The sequence below is a fragment of the Geotrypetes seraphini genome, chromosome 4 (genome assembly GCF_902459505.1).
Source record: "Geotrypetes seraphini chromosome 4, aGeoSer1.1, whole genome shotgun sequence".
NCBI lineage: Eukaryota > Metazoa > Chordata > Amphibia > Gymnophiona > Dermophiidae > Geotrypetes > Geotrypetes seraphini.
Genome location: NC_047087.1, coordinates 256,663,449 through 256,685,423, shown reverse-complemented (window position 1 = coordinate 256,685,423; position 21,975 = coordinate 256,663,449). Strand labels below are relative to the sequence as shown.

At 41.8% G+C, this 21,975-nt stretch overlaps 1 protein-coding gene across 3 annotated transcripts in view; it reads right to left on the bottom strand.

Moving 5' to 3' along the window:
• Positions 1-793: 793 nt before the first annotated feature.
• LOC117359630 (interferon-induced protein with tetratricopeptide repeats 5-like) overlaps positions 794-21,975 on the bottom strand; it is a 42,483-nt gene continuing 21,301 nt past the window's right edge. Inside the window, exons 2-3 of one of the 3 annotated variants that reach the window (XM_033942790.1) lie at positions 19,436-20,324; positions 794-3,616 (exon numbers count right to left, since the gene is read on the bottom strand). In XM_033942790.1, coding sequence (XP_033798681.1) covers positions 3,050-3,616; positions 19,436-20,324 — 1,456 coding nt within the window. In that variant the 3' untranslated portion in view covers positions 794-3,049. Of the gene's footprint in view, positions 4,506-18,523; positions 20,325-21,975 lie in introns of those variants that run through there. The other 2 variants (XM_033942789.1, XM_033942788.1) reach the window with 2 other exon arrangements.

Here is a 21,975-nt window from a genome sequence, read left to right as displayed (position 1 = left end):
AAAATTAGACTCTACTTAGTCTGTCTTTAAATTTAAAAAATGTGTGTTGTTTTAAAAAACAATTATGTTTTTAGATGTATCTAAATAAAAATAATAACCAAAAATTTATCTTTTTTTATGTCATCTTAGCATATTTTATGCTACAGAACGAATTATTTTGTTTTACATGTATTCTTATGGGAAAACGCGTTTCACACAACGAACGTTTCACATAACAAACTTGCTCCTGGAACGGATTAAGTTCGTTGTGTGAGGCACCACTGTATTTATAGATTTAATTAAGAGCTGTGATAAATTTGTGATTTGTCCTTCTTTTGCATGCCATTTCTCCTCATTTGCATGGATGGATCGGATCGGAGATTGATCAGGAAGCTATTTAGTGAATCGGGTCGGGAAACGATTGCAAACCCAGTAAAACTGGCTTTGCGATCGTCGGGACAGGATCGGAAGGTTTAGTGAATCTAGCCCATAGTGAATGATTTTATGTGGATTATCAAGTTGAATTAACAATAAAATCTACATCTGGAAATCAACTCGCCAAAGTCTTTTATTGCTGAATAAAGAGGTTTAACAGAGTACACTGGGAGCCTTGTTCAGTTGCAGCTCCTTAAGATGCTTCTGAGCGAAACACAGACCTGTGTCGGGCTGAACTGTTGCTGGCTGTGGTGAAATGGAAAGTGATTTTGAGGATCTTGCGCAATAATTCTCGACTACAAACACTGAGTATGGATTATGCATGCTGTTGCTAATTGAGACAATTTAAGAATTTAGGAACTAGAGCAAACTTTACTTCTTTTTTTTTAAGTTCAATTTCAAGAAATGTCAGTTTTACGAGGGTGGTTGTGGGAGAGGGCTCCTAACATTTTGATGTTTTTGATATTGTGATGTGGTTGTATGATATACTGAGTGGAGTATTTAAGCATATAGTAAATAGGTACTGATTTAAAGTATAAAAATTGTAACAATAAATAAAATATATTTTATAGAAACAAAATGGCTTCTATTAGAAAGTATTATGTAGGAACTTGGGGCTATTAATGAATAGTGGGTAGTTCTACGACAGGAAGTATTTTGGTTTACCAAGCCTTTTATTAATGAGATTTTATTTGGTTTTTAATCGGCACAATCAATGCACCGATTAAACCAATCAAGTTAGTGCATCGGGAAGCCATGTTAAGAGAATCAATCGCTGTACTAGTTTACATGGCATTTTAATATTTTGAGCTTATTTGCATGGTTGGATCAGGGAATGAGCAATCGTGTAGAAAACCTGGTGGTGAGTCATTTTCTGCATCGGGCCAGCAAATGCGATAGTCGCTAAACCTGTTAAAACAGGTTTAGTGACGAGCACTGGCTTTAGGGCATCTGGTCCCCGGAAAGGCTATTCTTATGTTCTTATGGTCCCTATAATTGCCCCTTACAATTGGGCACTAAACCATTTTAGAGCATAACTGTAGAATAGAGGTTGTCATGTACAAATGTAAATGCTAGAATTCTATAAATTTAAATGTACAATAGAACCTTAAATGCCGGCCTATGGCCTGGCTACCCTGAGTAGGTCTAGTCGTACTATCAGAAGCTAAACAGGGTCAGGCCTGGCGAATACCTGAATGGGAGACCACCTGGGAATACCAGGTACTGTAGGCTGGGGGCCCTATGTTGGGCAGCAGCAACATACTGGCACCACACACGGCAAACCACTCATGTAGTCTGCCTCAAAACATCACAGGGTGGATTTCTCACTGTGCACATTACCATAAGTCAGTGGTCAACTCAGAGGCATGATCCATCCATTATGGAATTGGGGATAGGGAGAGTGGGATAAGCAACCTGCCCAAGATCCAAGTCTTTATGTTTAATTAATTGTATTGCACTGTCAAAATTTGAAAATCAATAAAGATTTATTTAAAAAAAAGCCACAATGGAATCTAAACCTTACCTTTCCTAATTCTCAGCCCAGTACTCTAACCACTGGCTGATTTCTTTTCAGTGAGATGTGCCTCTGGCACATGCAACTCACTCTTAAGCATGTTCTGCTCCCTTATTGAGCGGGAATAAGTACACAGTTCCACTATGGCAGGGGTAGACAATTCCAGTCCTCAAGAGCTACAACCCAGTCGGGTTGTCAAGATTCCCACAATGAATTATGCACAAGGTTAATTTGCATGGACTGCGTCCGTTGTATGCAAATCAATCACATGCATATTCACTGTGGAAATCCTGAAAACCCGACTGGATTCAGCCCTCAAGAAGGGACTTTGGGGACCCCTTTATAAAACCATAAATGTCAATATTTACACTTGCAGCTACTCAGGCTAGATACAAAGGGATCAGCTGAGAGACCATTTTAGAACTATAACACAAAACTTGCCAATGCACTCCAAAGTCGAAGTAATTACTCCGATACCCATAGGGATTAAATGGGCATGAAACTTTTGCCTTGCGACAGCTGCTAGCGCAGTTTTGTAAAGAGGGGGAGGGGGAATGCATAAAATAACCCAAGTCAAAAATCTTTGCAAAAATGATCTTTAAAATGAAAACATAAGATTGCCTGCATCAGCAGCACTGCTGTCCTTAATTCCAGAATTTTCTCCTGGTTACAGCTGAATCAGGGTACATTTGTGTTCTCTGCCCTGTTTCCCGATTCAGTTGACAATTTTTTTATTAATATTTATATGCCTCTGTATTTTATTTTTTATAATGTACTTGTGATTCAGCTGTCAATCAATTGTAACTGTGAGAAAGCAGTAGCATCTGCCAAAAATGCTGATCAGATTCTATGCACACTCTCTATATTTAACACCTTAACTTTTGCAGTTAAATTTCAAGAAGTGTAAAAACTTGCACTCTACTTAAATTGGCTGGTCTGAACAAAATGGCACTGGTGACCCCTAGTGGTAAATCATAGGAAAAAAATGTACTATGTATGCAATGATTAATACAAATAACTATAGTGTATACATTCTACAACACTCTCTTTAGAACAGGTATTTTTCTTACAATGGACTTACAAATTAAGGATATACACAGACATGCAAAAGCATTCGATTCATATTGAAAGCCGCATATTGCAGAGACCACTCAAATACTCTTCGTTATCAGGGTCCAGCTCTAGGGCTTTCTCATAGCATTCAATCGCCTCTTTCTTTTCTCCATTCAGCTGGTGGATAAGCCCAAGGAGGCCAAACCCTGAAGCATCTGCTCCATTTTCCTGAATCATCCTTTTCGCGAGACTTTGCAGAGCTTTTTGGCACAAATCCCTTTCAGCTGATCTGTTCTGAAGCCTTAGCCCTGCTGTATAATATCTAATGGCTTCCGAGTCTGACTTTTTCTGGCGTTGTTGAAAGCGGCCATAGTTGTAATATATCTGTTGTTTCTCTGCATCAGTAAGCTTCTCCATTCTGAGTGCTTTCTGAAACATTCCTTCTGCTTTGTCATGCTGATTCGCTTCTACATACATGTTGGCCAAGTCTATCTTTGCATATACAAACTTTGTTTTCTGCTCCACATTACATTCAAAATGATAAATGGCATACCTAATTAGCTCTTGAATCTGCTTGGAAGACTCACGCCTGTCATGATAATTTGTTTTTGAAGCATTTTTCAGTTGCATCATCTTTTTTCTATAAGAAATGCCTAGCTGGTGGTGCAGGAAACCAGAGCGCGGTGTAAAACTTACCGCCCTTTTCAACAGTTTAATGGCGTCGTCCACCCTTCCTTGCCGTCTGTAAAACTTTGCAACATAGCGCAACAGGTAAGGAAGATTGGGAGTTTTCGCCAATGCTTCTTTAATGTACTTTTCTCCTTCTTCTGACCGATTCATATCTTGAAGTTTCAGACCCAAGAGTGCCTTCACTACTGTGTCTTTAGGATTCAGCTTTATAGCACGTCTCAACAGTTCTACGGATTCGCAATCTTCTGGGGTATATTTTTTGTTGTTAAAACCCTCCAGACGGTACACAACCGTTGCGTAGCCAGAATTCCATTCTGGGCCTTCAGGATCTTTTTCAAGAGCCTTCTGGAAACATTCTTTTGCTTTTTCATAATATTGTCCACAAAACTTTAATAAGGCCCATCCTTTTTCACCATAAACATCAGAGACTGGAACTTTATAGGGAGATGTGCTCAATAACATTTTACAAATATCTTCCACCTTCCCAAGGTAGGTATTGGCATTCTCAAGCTTATCCATATCATAGTATATCCATGCATAGTTCCCATAGGTGGTAATAATTTTTGTGCTGATATCATCATCCTGGATCTCTTGAATTAACTCTTCAGCTTTTTGAAGATTTGCAAGGGCTTCGACATTGTTACCTTTTAGTTGATTCACATAGGCAAGCAGATTATAAACCATTGACCTGCAATTTGGGAATAAAAATTCAAGTTGGTCATGAAGTCTGTCCTCCAGATCATCGAGATCCGAATCATCTTTCAATAATTCCCATGTAAAATGGCATTCCAGCTGCAACAGCTTAGTTTTCAAGGAGTCCTTGGAAATCTCTCTGCAATTAAAAGAAATGGGTCATTAGGATGATGCAAAAGAAGGAAGGAATTAGTGCAAAGACTTTCTGCTTATTTGCTGATATTGCTTTGTTATTTCAGAGAGAAATACTGTAGGTGCTGAGCTTTAATCTCTCTCTGGCATGACCTTCATTTAGTGGCATTTTTTGACTGTTACTAAAAGAGGTTTAAAATTATACCTCTCTGGTTTTGTTGTCTCTGACGCAGCCTTTGGCGAAACGTGGCCAAGTCAGGCATATGATTTATTTTTGATTAAAGTCTTGTATTAAACTATGCTTGCTTAATCTGCTATGTGTCCTTTCAAGCAATGGGTTATTACTATGATGCAAAAGGAGAACAGAAAAGAGGAAGGGACTTGGTATACCACCTTTCTGTGGTACAGTCAAAGTGGTTTAAACATTATATACAGGTACTTATTTTGTACCTGGGGCAATAGAGAGTTAAGTGACTTGCCCAGAGTCAAAAGGAGCGGCAGTGGGGAATTGAACCCAGTTTTCCTGGTTCTCAGGCAACTGCGCTAATCATAAGGCTACTCCTCTACTCACAAAGTAAAATGTTAAAGGAATACAAGGAAGTTAGAATCTGGCCAGGATGTGGACCATTTGGTATCAACTGAAATTAATTTGACAGAGTTTCTGGAAGATAGTCAGGATGTGATCTAGACACGGTCCACCCTGGTGATAACATGCATGAGTGAGATGGACAAAATGTTAATGATGAAATTATATTTTAAAAACAGGTTAATGAAATTTTGTGATTTTTCCAGTTGTCTCTAGAGCTACTCAATTAAGGAGAAAATAATTTTTGAAATTAAAAGCTAGAGTTTTAACTCTCGAGGCATCGTTTTACTTAAAATTTCCGTGTAAGTGCCTTGTTAAGTTACAAGAAGTAGAATTTGTATTTTGGGATCCCATACAATTGCAACAATTTTTAATTGCTAGAGAAAAGAAATGACTTAAATATTTATGAATGATGATTATGTTTCATTGCTGAGAAAAAAGAGGAGAAAAATGAATAATCCCTATTAAGTTAGGAATATATCGAGATCCACAAGGGTGGATCCTGAATTTATTCCTTGTTGTTACTTATAAATTCTGATTTGAAATATTAATATGTCTCTCCATTTATATGGGCTTTAAAAGGAATTATGTATGGAATTCATTATGTTTAAATTTTTACGTTAATGAATGCCTTTTTTTTTCTTTTGTTATTATGACAATGTAAACGATTGAAAAGTTTATTAAAAAAAAAAAAAGAAATACAAGGAAGTGTATTTACACATTCATTAATTTCAATATTTATCCCATTAGCCTTACAAAACATAGTGCAAGACAAGTCACAAAAAATACTTTCACAACAAAACATACAATGAGGGGAGTTCTATAGGGGTCCCCCATTTACTTATGAATTGGGGGAGTAAATGTTTAGAATAGCAGTACTTACGTGTACACATACCCGTGTAAGTGCTAGAAGGGTATTTTTGTAAGGAGGTGTACACAGGGAGGGTGCACGGAAGAGACTCTCACATGGGTAGCGTATAAAATACCATATGTTATGCATTTCCCTGCTGCATATAGTTATCAGCCCTATGGCTGGCGTAATTGTAGGTACTGATCCCAGGTTATGCTAACATTCTATAATGGTAACCAGGCACCGTTTCCATTATAGAATAGGCACGAACCATATGGTCTTGGCATGCATAAATGGAGGCACCCACTTATAAAACAGCCTCCAACGTGACCATTTCCAACAGGCACAGAGAAAAATCAGTAGCCAGTGAAACAAACAGTTAACCAACATGTTCCTTGTGGTTTGACTTGCTTTACTTTCCCCCCCTTTTACAGAAGTGTGGAAGAGGTTTTTAGCGCCTGCCAGATTGCTGAATGCTCCGCGTCTGCTATGATGCTCATAGGAACTCTATGACCGTTATGGTGAGCACGCCTATGCCTGCTAGTAGTGGCTCAGTGACAAGGCATTTGGAAGCTCACACAACATTAGCCTCGCTTTTAAAAACACATTGTGGCCAATTTGGTGCTGTTCATGTCTGGGATACTAGGGGGAACAGCTTTACTCTTTCACCTTATTCACCCCCACACAGCACGCTGCAGGATCCTATAGGAATGATCCGCACTTGAAGCTTGGGGGGCGGGACTGCAGGTCCTTAAGAAGGGACAAGCAAGCGTGCAAGAGAAGAGAGGGGGATAAAAACCCTATGTTTTTGAATTTTGCCTTTGTGAATGGTTTGTTCCTTTGATATTATTTTTTTGCATTGTTTGAATGCTATTGGAAAAGCCACGTGTCTTTCTGAAATTTATTTGTCTCACAATAAACTTGATTTTTGTTTCACTTGAACTCTTGTCACATTGGTGTTTTTGCCTTTGAAAAAGCTCGGTATCCTGATATCCAGTGTGCCCCTAGTGTTCACTAGGAAAACTGCCACTTGCACCCTCAAGGCAGCCTTCGCCTTTGGATGCTTGTGACACCGTTAGAGCAGCGCAGAACATTCAGCACACTGGCCAGTGCTAAAAAACTCTTCTGTGCTTTTGTAAAAAAAAAAAAAAAAAAGGGGGGGGGGGTATTTTGCCCTTCTCAGTTGTTGCTTCTCTTCTTTTGCATAACTGAGGCCAAAATATAGATCACATTCATTAGGCCCGTATTCATTGGGATGGTCATAAGAACATAAGCATTGCCTCTGCCGGGTCAGACCAGGGGGTCCATTGTGTCCGGCAGTTCGCTCCCGCGGTGGCCTTCCAGGTCCATGACCTGAAAGTTTTCCCTACCTAACCTAAAATGTCCATACCCTATTCGCTCAATGTCCTGTAAGGTAAACCTCTATCTGTACCCTGTTATCCCCTTCGCTTCCAGGAAGTCATCCAGTCCCTTTTTGAACCCCAGAATTGTACTCTGTCTTATCACCTCTCCGGGAAGCGCGTTCCAGGTGTCTACCACCCGTTGAGTGAAGAAGAACTTCCTTGCATTCGTTATGAATCTGTCTCCTGGTCAATGCATAAAGTTCTACAGATATTTTATCAGCATAACTTCCTGTAGATTTTCAGCTAGGCTGTGTGTTCCAACCTGAATGCTGAAAATGCCAGCGTAAGTTAAAACCTTCACAATCCAGTCCTATTCATATTCAGCTTTCTGACTTCCCTTTATTAGAATTTGATTCAAATATAAATGGGAAGTGTCTTCTCGTATTTTAGGGGTAGAAAATAGATGGTCATTTAAAGTGATCAATAAAGTAGTGAAGAATGCTTTTCTGACTTTGAAGAAATTGGGGTATGCTAATAAATTCTTTGAATTTTTAACTTTTGACTCTGTGCAAGCTTTGATGCATTTGCAAATAGATTATATTAATTGCTCAAAGAACCAAAGGAGCAGACTTCAACTAATACAAAATACAGCTGTGAGACTAACCTCCCCCACCCCTTTTACTAAGCTGCGCTAGAGGTTTCTACCATGGCTTGGGGAGCTAAATGCTCAAATGCTGCTCTGACATGCGTAGAATTCCTATGAGCGTTTGAGCAGTGTTGGAGCATATAGTGTCCCGGGCTGCGGTAGAAACCTCTACTGCTGCTTAGTAAAAGAGGGCCTACATTTTTCTGCTTCAAAATTTGAATCAGTTACATCTTTTCTTATACAGCTGAATTGGCTGCTAGTTGAATATGGGTTTTTTAAACAAACTTTGAGCTCCTTTTACATAGCTGTGGTAGAGGTTTCTACCACGGGCCGGTGAGGTAAATGTTCCAATATTCAAAGGAATTCTATGAGTTTCAGAACATTTACCTCACCACCTAGGCAGCAGAATGCTTTTTTGTTTGGGGGGGGGGCCCTAAAGTTCCGCCCTATGCCCTGCCCCAGACCTTCCCCACATAATAATACTAATTGTAAATACCATTTCTTCCATTCATTTTTCATATACACACAATATAATACACAATGGTAACCACAAAATTAAACTACATAAAGTGCACTCTTTTCTCCTCCCCACCACTGCACAGCAATTCTTCCCCTCTCCTTCATCCCTATGTGCAACGTCTTCCTCTCCTCTCTCTCACTGTCCACAATCTCTCTCTTATTCCGTCCCTTTCTGCAAAGGGAGTGGGGAGAGAGAGAGAGGGATCCAGGGTGCCTCTCTTCCACTCCCTCTACTGCCACACTCACCCCCTCTACTGCCATATCCGATATTCATCCCTCTCTTATCCCCCAGACTGTTTGCAGCATCTTTCGCCCCTGCCCACCAGCCCCATGTCCAATATTTCTGCTTCTGTCATCCAGCTCCATGCCACATCTCTTCCTCCATTCCCTCCACATTCCTCCCTCTTGCATCCATTTCCATCTGTTCCACTGTTTCCTCTTTCTACCTCACTCCTCTCCCATCACCATGTCCAATAATTCTCCTTTCTTCCTTTCCCCATGTACACCATCTCTTTCCCTCTCACTCCCATCCATGCTTAACAATTTACCCTTTCTGTTATCTCCCCCACTCCAGCATTTCTTTCCCCATTCTTCCATCCTATGTCACAAGTTCATGCCCCCTCCCTCCTTTCTTTGTCCCAAATTAGTGCTCCCTCCCTCTTTTCCAGCCTTTGTCTCAAGTTTGTGCCCCCTCTCTCTTCTGTGTCCTAACATGTCCCCTCTCTCTATTCTGTGCCCCAAATTCGTGCCCCTCACTCATTTGTCCAAAGTTCATGCTCCTTTCCTTCCTTGTCTCAATGTGCCCCTCCCTTCTGTGACCCAATATGCCTCTTTTCCTCCCTCTCTTTTGTGTACCTGTGTTCTGGCTGGCTCTAAAACATCTAAGTAGGTCTCCTCCTCCTCCTTTCCAGCTGCACTTCTTCACAAAGCCACAGGCACTAGCAGCAGAGTATGGCCAGAGGTCCTGGTGTGCTCCCAAGTATGGCATCTTTCACCTCTCCCAGCCCCCAGTCCATATCCCCTCCGCCTTTCCCTAGCCATGTTGTCTCTTCCTTCTCTGCTTTCCCTGAGTTGTCCATCTCTCCATGTCCCTTTTGTCCCCTCCCCTGAATCTCTTTCCCTTTCTCCATCTTGCCCCTCCACCAAATCTCTTTCCCTCTTCCCATTTTGCCCCCTCCACATCCATTTCTCTCTTTTCCCCCTCTGCCTTCCCTCATGTCCATCTCTCCCTCTATTACTCCCTCTGTCCTTCTCCATCTCTTATTGCTCTTCTTCTGCCCTCCTCTGCCACCTCTCCTTGTCCTCCTCCTATCCCATCTGCCGTCCCCAAATCCATCTCTCCCTGTCCCTCACACAATGTAATAGTTCAGTTTGCAAGGAGTCTCTTTCAGGGTGACTTCCACTTCCAGGATGACAATGTACCCTGTCATTGGGCAAAGACAGTGACAAAGTGGATGACATCGAGCCATATTCAGTGACTGGAATGGCCAAGGCAGTGACCAGATCTCGATCCGATTGAGAATTTGTGGAATAATCTTGCTGTCAAGGTGTTCAGATAACACCCAAAAATAAAGGTCGAGTTGATTGAAGCACTGATTAATGGCAAATGAGGTTCAACGTGGATAAGTGTAAAGTGATGCATGTCGGTAACAAAAATCTCATGCACGAATACAGGATGTCTGGGGCAGTACTTGGAGAGACCTCCCAGAAAAGAGACTTGGGAGTTCTGATCGACAAGTCGATGAAGCCGTCTGCGCAATGCGCGGCAGTAGTGAAAAGGGCAAACAGAATTCTAGGAATGATAAAGAAGGGGATCACGAACAGATCAGAGAAGGTTATCATGCCGCTGTACTGGGCCATGGTACGCCCTCACCTGGAGTACTGCGTCCAGCACTGGTCATGAAGAAGGACATGGTACTACTCAAAAGGTTCCAGAGAAGAGTGACTAAAATGGTTAAAGGACTGGAAGAGTTGCCGTACAGTGAGAGATTGGAAAAACTGGGCCTCTTCTCCCTAGAAAAGAGGAGATTGAGAGGGGAGATGATTGAAACATTCAAGGTACTGAAGGGGATAGACTTAGTAGATAAGGACAGGTTATTCACCCTCTTCAAGGTAGGGAGAACGAAAGGGCACTCTCTAAAGTTGAAAGGGGATAGATTCCGTACAAACATAAGGAAGTTCTTCTTCACCCAGAGAGTGGTAGAAATCTGGAACGCTCTTCCGGAGTCTGCCATATGGGAAAACCCCCTCCAGGTATTCTGTGCGCACTAAAACCGCTATCGCAGCTTAGTAAAAGGAGCCCTTAGTACGAATTGAAATACCTAATGTAATCCATTTATGAAATATCGACATTTTTCGACATTCTGCAGTTTATGCGTTACAAGCCTTAAATCTGAAGTCCTAAATCAATTTAAAATGTGCAGGGTAATAAGGGCATATAATTCTGAACACGTCAGTATATAATATGCAGCAGTATATAACACATCAGAAATATTGCTCTGATCCAGCAAGAAAGGTGAAACAATGTATTATTTGGAGGAGATGCAAAACTTTTGCACAGCTCTGTCCATTCTCTGTCCCTGGTGTTGTCTGTACTTGGGCCAACAGAGGGTTAAATGGCCTGCCCAAGGTCACAAGGAGCTGCAGTAGGAATTAAACCCAAGTCCCCAATTTACTGCACAAACCATGAGGCTACTCCTCCATTCCATTCTTTTAGAAAACTGTTCACCATCTACAACACAGAGAAAAAGTCTGAAGTTCTGTTTCTCAGTTGTTTGGGACAAAACATAAAACATGGAAAAAGTGTATTATTTTCACTTTGTTATGGTTAATAAAAATCTTTCTGAAATTTATTTAACCTGTTATGTGAATCCTTTTTTGTTATTTGGTAAATTATTAATCCTCATGTAAGCCAACTTGTATTTTTCCCCAAAATTTTGCCTCTAGAAAGGGTGGATGGGATCCCAGGTTGTTGGTTGTTTTGTTGTTTTTTTTTAAATTCCTGAGTATTTCCTTCAGGAACAGAAGGATTGGAGGCCTGAACCTTGCTGGTGTCTGTTAGGAAAGGGGGTAAGTTTAATATGGAGTAAATTTTGCGAATTAACACATAAAAGACCTCTCATAAAATTGTGATATGTGTTAAGAAGGCACATCATTTTACAAAGGAAGTCTCAAAGTACCTGTTTAGATTATAAAATATCCATTTACATGTGTGTATCACCCGTGTAAATATTTGTACATGGCTGCCTTTAAACCATGATTTTGGCAGCCATTTGAGACTATTTTGTAAAGACATAGAAATACCTATGGCCTACAGCCTGGTTGCCCTGAGTAGACCTCACTCATACTATCAGAAACTAAACAGAGTCTGGCTTGGCTAGTATCTGGATGGGAGACCATCTAGGATGCCAGGTGCTATAGGCCAGTGGTTCCCAACCCTGTCCTGGAGGACCACTAGGTCAATTGGGTTTTCAAGCTAGCCCGAATGAATATACATGGAGCAGATTTGCATGCCTGTCATTTCATTATATGCAAATCTCTCTCATGCATATTCATTAGGGCTAGCCTGAAAACCCAAATGGCCTGGTGGTCCTCCAGGACAAGGTTGGGAACCACTGCTATAGGCCAAGGGGGGGCCCCGTACTGGGCAGCAGTAACATAGTAGAGCCACACACTCTGCAGGAGAAGGCAATGGCAAACGACTCCTGTACTCTGTTATGAAACATCATAGGGTGGATTCTTCACTGTGCAGGTTGCCATGAGACAGTGGCATGATCCATCTATAGGTACCCATATAGGCTCAAAATAGGTACCTATTTGCATCCCAAGTTCCCAGCTTTTCTGCCTGTCATAAAATTACCATTTATACACATTGTTTTGCAGTGCTTCTCAAACTTCTCGTGGAGGCACACCTAGTTAGTAAAGTTTCCAGGATTATTGCAATGAAAATGAACGAGATAAATTTGCATATGTTAGAGAACCATGCTATGCACTGAGGTAGTCCTGAAACCCCATCCGCCTAGGTGTAAAGAAAACCAGAGGTGTTATGAGATAGTTAGTGCACTTTTCCTAGCAAAAAAGATGCCAGTACTCAAATGCTAGGCCTTTTCTTTTGGTGTGGGGCGATCACTGATCTACAAAAAAAATCCCACATCAGGGTATTTAAAGTGAGAACGGAGGATTGAAGGTCTCAGAAACCTGCTTGGGTCTTGGTAAATTTACCATATGCCAAGAGTGACTGGTTCAGAGTTTCAATCCTCCTCCTAGTGCTCAAAACTTTCTCTGCTTTCTCTATTATTTTTCTTTAATTCTCAAGTAGCAGAAGTTACTTATCTCAAATATGCAGAATTTCCAACAAGCCCGATGGGACCCGTTTCGCCACAAAGTGGCTTTCTCAAGGGTTCACAGGACACTCTGCAAATTCTTAGTTATGCGTCCTTCCTTACTGGTTATGTTTGCGGCCATTTCTTTTGGTGTGGGGTGACCACTGATCACAGTAGCCAGGCCCCCTGTAACTAGCCACAGAATCCATGAAAACGCAGCACTGAGAGGGAAATTCTGTAAGAGGCACCAGTGGGCACCTAGATCCCGCCTGCCAGTGACTAACAAATTGATTTAATCAGCTTTAATCGGTGCGATAATTGATCGTGCCATTAAAAGCTGATTCAAATTTTTTTTTTTTTAATCCTAGGTGCCTTCTGGGCCTGGCGGTTAACACCCAGGTGCCTAACAGCGCCTAGTGATGCCACACTCCTACGTAGGCGTGTTTAGGGGGCGGAGTTGTCTTTAGGTGTCACTAAGTGCCGCCAGGCCTGATTCTTTGATGAACCTAGACATCGGAAATGTACAAGGGGGTACTGAAAAGTTCTCAGCCCAACCAACCAACTTCCTAAATTCTGAGCGTTATTTTGTCTTATTTCATTAAGGGGTCCTTTTACTAAAGCGCGCTAGCCGTTTTAGCGTGACTAAATATTAGAGTGCGCTAAACGCTAACGCATCCATAGACTATAATGGACACGTCAGTGTGTAGCGCATGCTAATATTCAGTGCGTGCTAAAACGGCTAGCACACCTTAGTAAAAGGACTCCTAAGTGCAAATTTGCAGAAACAAAATTCTGTTTTGACATTATTTCAGATCATTGAACCATATCCACATCATTCTGTTCTTGGCTGGGCTGAGAACTTTTCAGCACCCCTCGTATGTGTTCACTGAGGCAGTGCATTTGGAGCAGCTGATCCAGCAACAAGAATGTAATCATCCCAATCAGGGATTATTAGATAACCCAATGGCATTATCCTACGATACTGTGATATTTGGTATGGAAATGAGAGCAAGGAGTCAGATTTCTGCGAACAACAATAAATTATTACTTATAATGACTGGGGTTGCCATTCAGCAAATCACATATAATTGGAAGGATTGGAGGAGATTAAATTATAGCTTTTGGTGGAACTCTTTATGCCATATCTATAAAATGGAAAGATTTATTGCATTACAACGGGGATATTTTAAGAAATTTCAGGATATGTGGAAACCATTAACAAAATATTGTAAAGCTTAATTAAAATTGTTTCCCTTATTTTTGTCAATTTAAGGTGTAGGGAGGGGGGAATTTTATTATTACAGGTTTTATATAATAATGGAATATAGATGGGAGGGATGGGAAAGGGGTAGGGATAAGAATTTATGTAATGTACCAATGATTGTTTGTAAGTGATGTACTTTTTGTTAATGTGAATGAATATATTTATCACTTAATGTAATTTTGAAAATGAATAAAGAATGAAAAAAAAAAAAAAAAAGCATGTAATCATCAAAATGTTTTCTTTTGGGATAGTAGTGGAGTGTATAAGGACATTAGGGTATTTTGGCCACTTAATTGGCAGATAATGTTTCTTATAATTCCTTATATTCTATTCCCTTCGAATACTCTGTCTCCATGTTTCCAATTTGTATAGCAATATTTGGATTTCTTAAATATTACTGATGTATGTTACGGATCCCCAATGCTGTTTATTAGTAGTTATTATGACTGGTTAGCCATGTATTTTTTTCCTTTATATTTGTTATTTTTGAAGACTTAATAAGTATAAAGTTAAAAGCAGAAATGGCCCCTTTAAGTTTAAAAATACAATAGGCATTTATTCAAATCACTCATAAGATTCCCTACACTGTACAGAAACCAAAATATCAAAACACAAATGCCAATACAGTGGTGCCTCGCATAACGGACGCCTCGTACAGCGAACGCTGCGCATAACGAACTTTTTGTCTTGCTCCCTATAACGAACTTCGTTTCACACAACGAAGTCGCCCGAGGGGCCCGGGGGGGGGGCGGAACTACTCTCGCCGCTTTCTAATGTGAGCCGGGAACAGCAGCACCCTCCTGTCTGAATGCAGTGTTCCATCATCTCCCTCCACCTTACCTTAAAAACCGAGTTTTCCGGCTTTCTTTTTCGGCCAGCCACACACTTTCAAAGAGCAGCACATGCGCGCATGCTCTGTTGTTCAATCTTCTCCTCTGACGCAACCGGAAACCGGAAGTTGCAGGAGAGAGAACATTGATCAACTCCAGCAGCTGCGCGTGCACAGCTTTTTGAGATCGTGCGGCTGGGTGAGGGAGAAGGCTGGCAGGCTCTGCATGTGAGGTGAGGTGGAGGGAGGGAAATGTAGGGCTGCAGAACGAATTATTTTGTTTTACAGGTATTCTTATGGGAAAACGCGTTTCACACAACGAACGTTTCACATAACAAACTTGCTCCTGGAACGGATTAAGTTCGTTGTGTGAGGCACCACTGTACTTATGCCTGCAGAGAGACAAATTCAAAACAAAAAAACACACTCTTTAAAAGAGCAAATACATAAAATAACCCAAGTCAAAAAATCTTTTGCGTTACCAAATGGCTCGGTAGCGGCAAGTAAGCGTCGGAGCATTGTTATTAGTTTACGCATCTCCATCTATGCCGTGAAGAAGCCCCCGTGACTGTGGGAATGAAACGAAGATTTTCCGTCGCTGGTTGAGAAGCCGGGTATACAACTACACCCGAGCTAAGTACTCCATATTAAGATTATGGTTCTAATAAGGACTCACAGTTGAGAAATTACAATACAAGTAATAAAATATATAAAGTAAAAAAAACTTTTTATAAAAACTAAGTAGCCCTCAATAGAGATATTTTGGACTGATGATAGCTCACATATGGGCTAGTGAGTCCTTGACTTAGTTCAAGCGGCTGCTAACCGTGAGCACTTGAGATCCATAGTCTCTAAGAGATAGCTATTGTGATAAATCAATTTTGGCACTAGCCTTTATTTATGTATTTTAAAATGAAGACATAAGCTAACCTGCCTCAGCATTTGTGTTCTCTGCCCTGTATCCGTATTCAGTTGACAATTTTTTATTGATATTTATATGCCTTTGCATTTTCTCACCCCCTGTTTGTTTGTTTGTTTTACCTACATGCCCACTTCCACTGTACCCCTTTGTTATATCTACATTCTTGGATTGATCCTTTATGCAGATTATCTTGACCTTCTTCACTGTACCATTTTGCTCTGATTGTACCTATTTTCGCTGATTGTTCCATTTTCGCCGATTGTACCATTGTTCGCTGATTGTTCCTATTTTCTCTGTTCGTACCTATTTTCTCTGATTGTACCATTGTATCATTTTCGCTGATTGTCCAGTCCTTCTTCATTGTAAACCGCCTCGAACTACTATGGCTTTATACCATAACCATGGAAAAGCAGTAGAATCTACCACAAATGCTGACCAGATTCTGAGCACACTCCATATATGTAAAACACCTTAACTTTTGCAGTTACATTTCAACAAGTGTAAAAACTTACTGCACTTTAGTCATATTGGCTGGTCTAAACAAAAAGGCACTGTTTCATAAGAACATAAGTATTGCTGCTGCTGGGTCGGACCAGTGGTCCATCATGTCCAGCAGTCCACTCACGCGGTGGCCCTCCGGTCAAAGACCGGCGCCCTAACTGAGACCAGCCCTACCTGCGTACGTCCGTGTTCAGCAGGAACTTATCTAGCTTTACCTTGAATCCCTGGAGGGTATTTTCCCCTATGACAGACTCCGGAAGAACGTTCCAACTCTCCACCACCCTCTGGGTGAAGAAGAACTTCCTTACATTTGTACGGCATCTATCCCCTTTCAACTTTAGAGAGTGCCCTCTCGTTCTCCCTACCTTGGAGAGGGTGAACAACCTGTCCTTGTCTACTAAGTCTATCCCCTTCAGTACCTTGAATGTTTCGATCATGTCCCCTCTCAATCTCCTCTGTTCGAGGGAGAAGAGGTCCAGTTTCTCTAATCTTTCATTGTACGGCAGCTCCTCCAACCCTTTAACCATCTTAGTTGCTCTTCTCTGGACCCTTTCGAGTAGTACCATGTCCTTCTTCATGTACGGCAACCAGTGCTGTACACAGTACTCCAGGTGAGGGCGCACCATGGCCCGGTACAGCGGCATGATAACCTACTCCGATCTGTTCGTGATCCCCTTCTTTATCATTCCTAGAATTCTGTTCACCCTTTTCGCCGCCGCCGCACATTACACGGATGGCTTCATCGACTTGTCAATCAGAACTCCCAAGTCTCTTTCCTGGGAGGTCTCTCCAAGTACCACCCAAGACATCCTGTATTCGTGCATGAGATTTTTGTTACCTACATGCATCACTTTACATTTATTCACGTTGAACCTCATCTGTCATGTTGATGCCCATTCTTTGAATCTGATTATGTCACGTTGCAGATCTTCGCAATCCCCCTGCGTCTTCACTATGAATAACTTCGTATCGTCCGCGAATTTAATTACCTCGCTCGTCGTACCTATGTCCAGATCATTTATAAAGATGTTGAAGAGCACGGGTCCAAGCACCAAGACCTGCGGCACTCCACTGGTGACGCTCCTCCAGTCCGAGTATTGTCCATTTACCCCCACTCTCTGTTTCCTATGCTCCAGCCAGTTTTTAATCCACATGAGTATTTCATCCTCAATTCCATGGCTCGCAATTTTCCAAAGTAGTCGTTCATGCAGAACCTTGTCAAATGCCTTCTGTAAGTCCAGATATACAATGTCGACCGGGTCGCCCTTGTCTATCTGCCTGTTTACTCCCTCGAAAAAGTGCAGCAAGTTTGTCAAACAAGATCTTCCTGTGCTGAAACCATGCTAGCTGGTCCTCATCAGCCCATGCCCATGTCAAGGTGATCAATGATGCTGTCCTTTATCAGCACCTCTACCATCTTTCCCAGTACCGAGGTCAGACTCACAGGTCTGTAGTTTCACGGGTCTCACCTCGAACCTTTTTTGAAGATCGGCGTAACATTCGCCACCTTCCAGTCCTCCGGAATCTTTCCCGATATGATCGACAGATTGGCTATTAGTTGAAGCAGTTCAGCTATGGTCCCTTTCAGTTCCTTGATGACCCTCGGATGGATGCCATCCGGTCCCGGGGATTTATCGCTCTTAAGCCTATCAATCTGCATGCATACCTCTTCTAGATTGACCGTTAACCCTGTCAGTTTCCCGTTTTCACTCCCAGCATATAGCCTAATGGGTTCCGGTATGCTGTGTATATCCTCTTCAGTAAATACAGACGCATAAAACGTGTTCAGTCTGTCAGCGATTGCTTTGTCCTCCTTTAGTGCCCTTTATTCTGTTTAAATCTTTATTGATTTCCAAACTTTAATAGTGCAGTACAATTGGTAAATCATAAAATACTGCATAGAATGCACTAATAACTATACAATTATTACATTAAACAGCCATTTACTCCCATCTTCATCTTAATTATTAATACAATAAAACATATAATGTGATTTCAATATTATAATTAAATAATTTAACTCCTCAAAGTACATTTCCCTCCCCCCACCCACCCACCCTCCCTGGATGAATAAAGAAATCTAATGAAAAGGGAAGAAACATAACCCTTACTGTAATGCAACAAAAGTAGTCAATGGACTCCATACATCATTAAAGGACTTACTAGTCCCCAAACGTTCCGCCATCATTCTTTCATACTTATATGTGGTATACACATTTACCCACCAAAAAGTATAATTTCAAGTGGTTTCAAGTTTAATTCATATTTGATAAAATCACTTTTTTCATAGAATACAAAGCGATGAACAATAAAAATTAAAATAGAGGAGACAAACAATTTTGGGGGAATCACATACGTACATTCGATAAGAGGAAAATGCAGGGATGAACTATAATTTGGTACAATTTGGTATAGAAAAGAGAACAAAGGGATAAAACAATAGATTTATTAGATCAGTGCTTGCCTTTTTTGCAATGATTAATACAAACAACTATATACATTCTACAACACTCTTTACAACAGGTATTTTTCTTACAATGGACTTACAAATTAAGGATATACACAGACACACAACAGCATTCGATTCATATTGAAAGCCGCATGTTGCAGATACCACTCAAATACTCTTCGTTATCAGGGTCTAGTTCTAGGGCTTTCTCATAGCATTCAATCGCCTCTTTCTTTTCTCCATTCAGCTGGTGGATAAGCCCAAGGATGCCAAAACCTGAAGCATCTGCTCCATTCTTCTGAATCTTCCTTTTGGCGAGCTTTTGCAGAGCTCCTTGGCACCAATCCCTTGCATTCGATCCGATCTGAAGTCTTAGCCCTTCTGTATAATATCTAATGGCTTCAGATTCTGACTTTTTCTGGTATTCTTCATAACGGCCGCAGTTGAAATATATCTCTTGCTTTTCTTCATCGGTAAGCTTCTCCATTCTGAGCACTTCCTGAAACATGTTTTCTGCTTTGTCATGCTGATTCGCTTCTACATACATGTTGGCTAAGTCTAACTTTGCATACACAAACTTTGTTTTCTGCTCCACAACAAACACAAAATGATAAATGGCATACCAAATTAGTTCTTGAATCTGTTTGGAAAAGTCATTCCTGACACTGTATTTTGAAGCATGAGCAGTTTTTTTCAGTTCTATCATCTTTTTTCTGTAAGAAATGCCTAGCTGGTGGTGCAGGAAACCAGAGCGCGGTGTAAAACTTACCGCCCTTTTCAACAGTTTAATGGCGTCGTCCACCCTTCCTTGCCGTCTGTAAAACTTTGCAACATAGCGCAACAGGTAAGGAAGATTGGGAGTTTTCGCCAATGCTTCTTTAATGTACTTTTCTCCTTCTTCTGACCGATTCATATCTTGAAGTTTCAGACCCAAGAGTGCCATCAATACTGTGTCTTTAGGATTCAGCTTTATAGCACGTCTCAACAGTTCTACGGATTCGCAATCTTCTGGGGTACATTTTTTGTTGTTAAAAACTTCCAGACGGTACACAACCGTTGCGTAGCCAGAATTCCATTCTGGGCCTTCAGGATCTTTTTCAAGAGCCTTCTGGAAACATTCTTTTGCTTTTGCATAATATTGTCCACAAAACTTTAATAAGGCCCATCCTTTTTCACCATAAACATCAGAGACTGGAACGTTATAGGGAGATGTGCTCAATAACATTTTACAAATATCTTCCACCTTCCCAAGGTAGGTATTGGCATTCTCAAGCTGATCCATATCATAGTATATCCATGCATAGTTCCCATAGGTGGTAATAATTTTTGTGCTGATATCATCATCCTGGACCTCTTGAATTAACTCTTCAGCTTTTTGAAGATTTGCAAGGGCTTCGACATTGTTACCTTTTAGTTGATTCACATAGGCAAGCAGATTATAAACCATTGACCTGCAATTTGGGAATAAAAATTCAAGTTGGTCATGAAGTCCATCCTTCAGCTCATCGAGATCTGAATCTTCTTTCAATAATTCCCATGTAAAATGGCATTCCAGCTGCAACAGCTTAGTTTTCAAGGAATTTTTGGAAATCTCTCTGCAATGAAAAGTAATGTGTTACTATGATGCAAAAGAAATACAAATGTTAAAATGCCATATTTAAGTGCCCACACGTCTGCCAGGTCTAGAGTTGATGTAATTGTAGGCGCCTAAATGCTGATTCTGGGTTACACTAGTATTCTATAAGGGAATGCGGGTGCTTAGTTGTGGACAACACGAAGAGGTGATGATCTGTGAATATTCTCACAGGCAGAAACACAGAGCCGACCAATTTGATCAAGGAAACTGCAATTTATTAGTTAAGCCAATTCCGTCGTGACCACTTTTTGCCCTCAGGCTGCATCAGGGGGAAATGCTAGAAGGGGAAAAAAAGAAATCAATCACTCTCACTTTCACCTATATAAAATCAAGCAGATTCAAAAGGCCAAGATTACACCTTTTCTCTTTTGAATCTGCTTGATTTTACATAAGTGAAAGTGAGAGTATTTTGCCTCAACAGAAGGCCTGCCTGCCTGTCCCCTCCCTTGAAGGTCTGTCCCCCCCAAAGGCCTGCACCTCCCCCTGAAGAACTGTCCCACCCCTGAAGGCCTGTCTCCCCCCTTGAAGGCCTGTCGCCCCCTTTGAAGGCCTGCATCCCTTCTGAAGGCCTGTCCCCCCCTTGAAGGCCTGCATCCCACCCCTGAAGGCCTGTCTCCACCCTTGAAGGCCTGCATCTCCCCGAAGGCCTGTCTCCCCCCCCCCATTGAAGGCCTGCATCTTCCCCGAAGGCCTGTCTCCTTCCCTTGAAAGCCTGTCCCCCCTAAAGGCCTGCCCGCCCCACCCCGATGGCCTGCCCGCCATACCCCGAGGGACTGCTCGCCCCACCCCCCACCCCAAAGGACTGCTCACCCCCCTGGCCTCCCCGCACCAGCGTTTACCTTAATGAAGCAGCCTGCAGCAAGATCGCAATGCCAGTGATCTTAAGTTTGCACTTCTTCGGAGCTGTTTCCTCCGCTGCGGTTCCGCCCCTCCTCTGACGTCAGAGGAGGGGCGGGACCGCGGCAGAGGAAACAGCTCCGAAGCAGTGCACAGATCACTAGCATCGCGATCTTGCTGCAGGCTGCTTCGTTAAGGTAAACGCCAGTGCGGGGAGGCCAGGGGGGGAAGCAAGATGCCGGGGAGGCCAGAGGGGAAAGCAAAATGCCTGGATGGGGGGAAGCAGAACGCCACGGGTTTGGAACCGGACAGCAGAACTAACCGGCTGAGGCTCCCCCCTCGCCTTCTAAAGCAGGTGCGGCAGCGGCCGGTCAGCAAGAGCAACGCTGTTGCTCCTGCTTTTCGGAGCGAGGGTCAGCTGAATTGGGAAGCTGATTTTTTTTTTGTTTTGAATCGATTCGAATCGATTCACCCGAAGTGAATCGGTGAACCGATTCGAATTGTGAATTGGGCAGCACTAGTGTCTACTATAAAATCCTTCACTTCTATGCCAATGAGACAAATATACACAACAATGTATGGAAATCCAAATGGTTGTATAAGCTCACCAGTCACATTGTCACTATAATTAAAGTTAGTGAACTGATGAATTAGTAGTATGAAGGTGAAAAGACTTCAAGTGCTCACCGGTGCCGAATATTAGATAACTCTTGTCCGGTCACCACAATTGTGGTGGGTAGGCGCTGCAGATTGAACGGCTCCTCTTTTCTCCA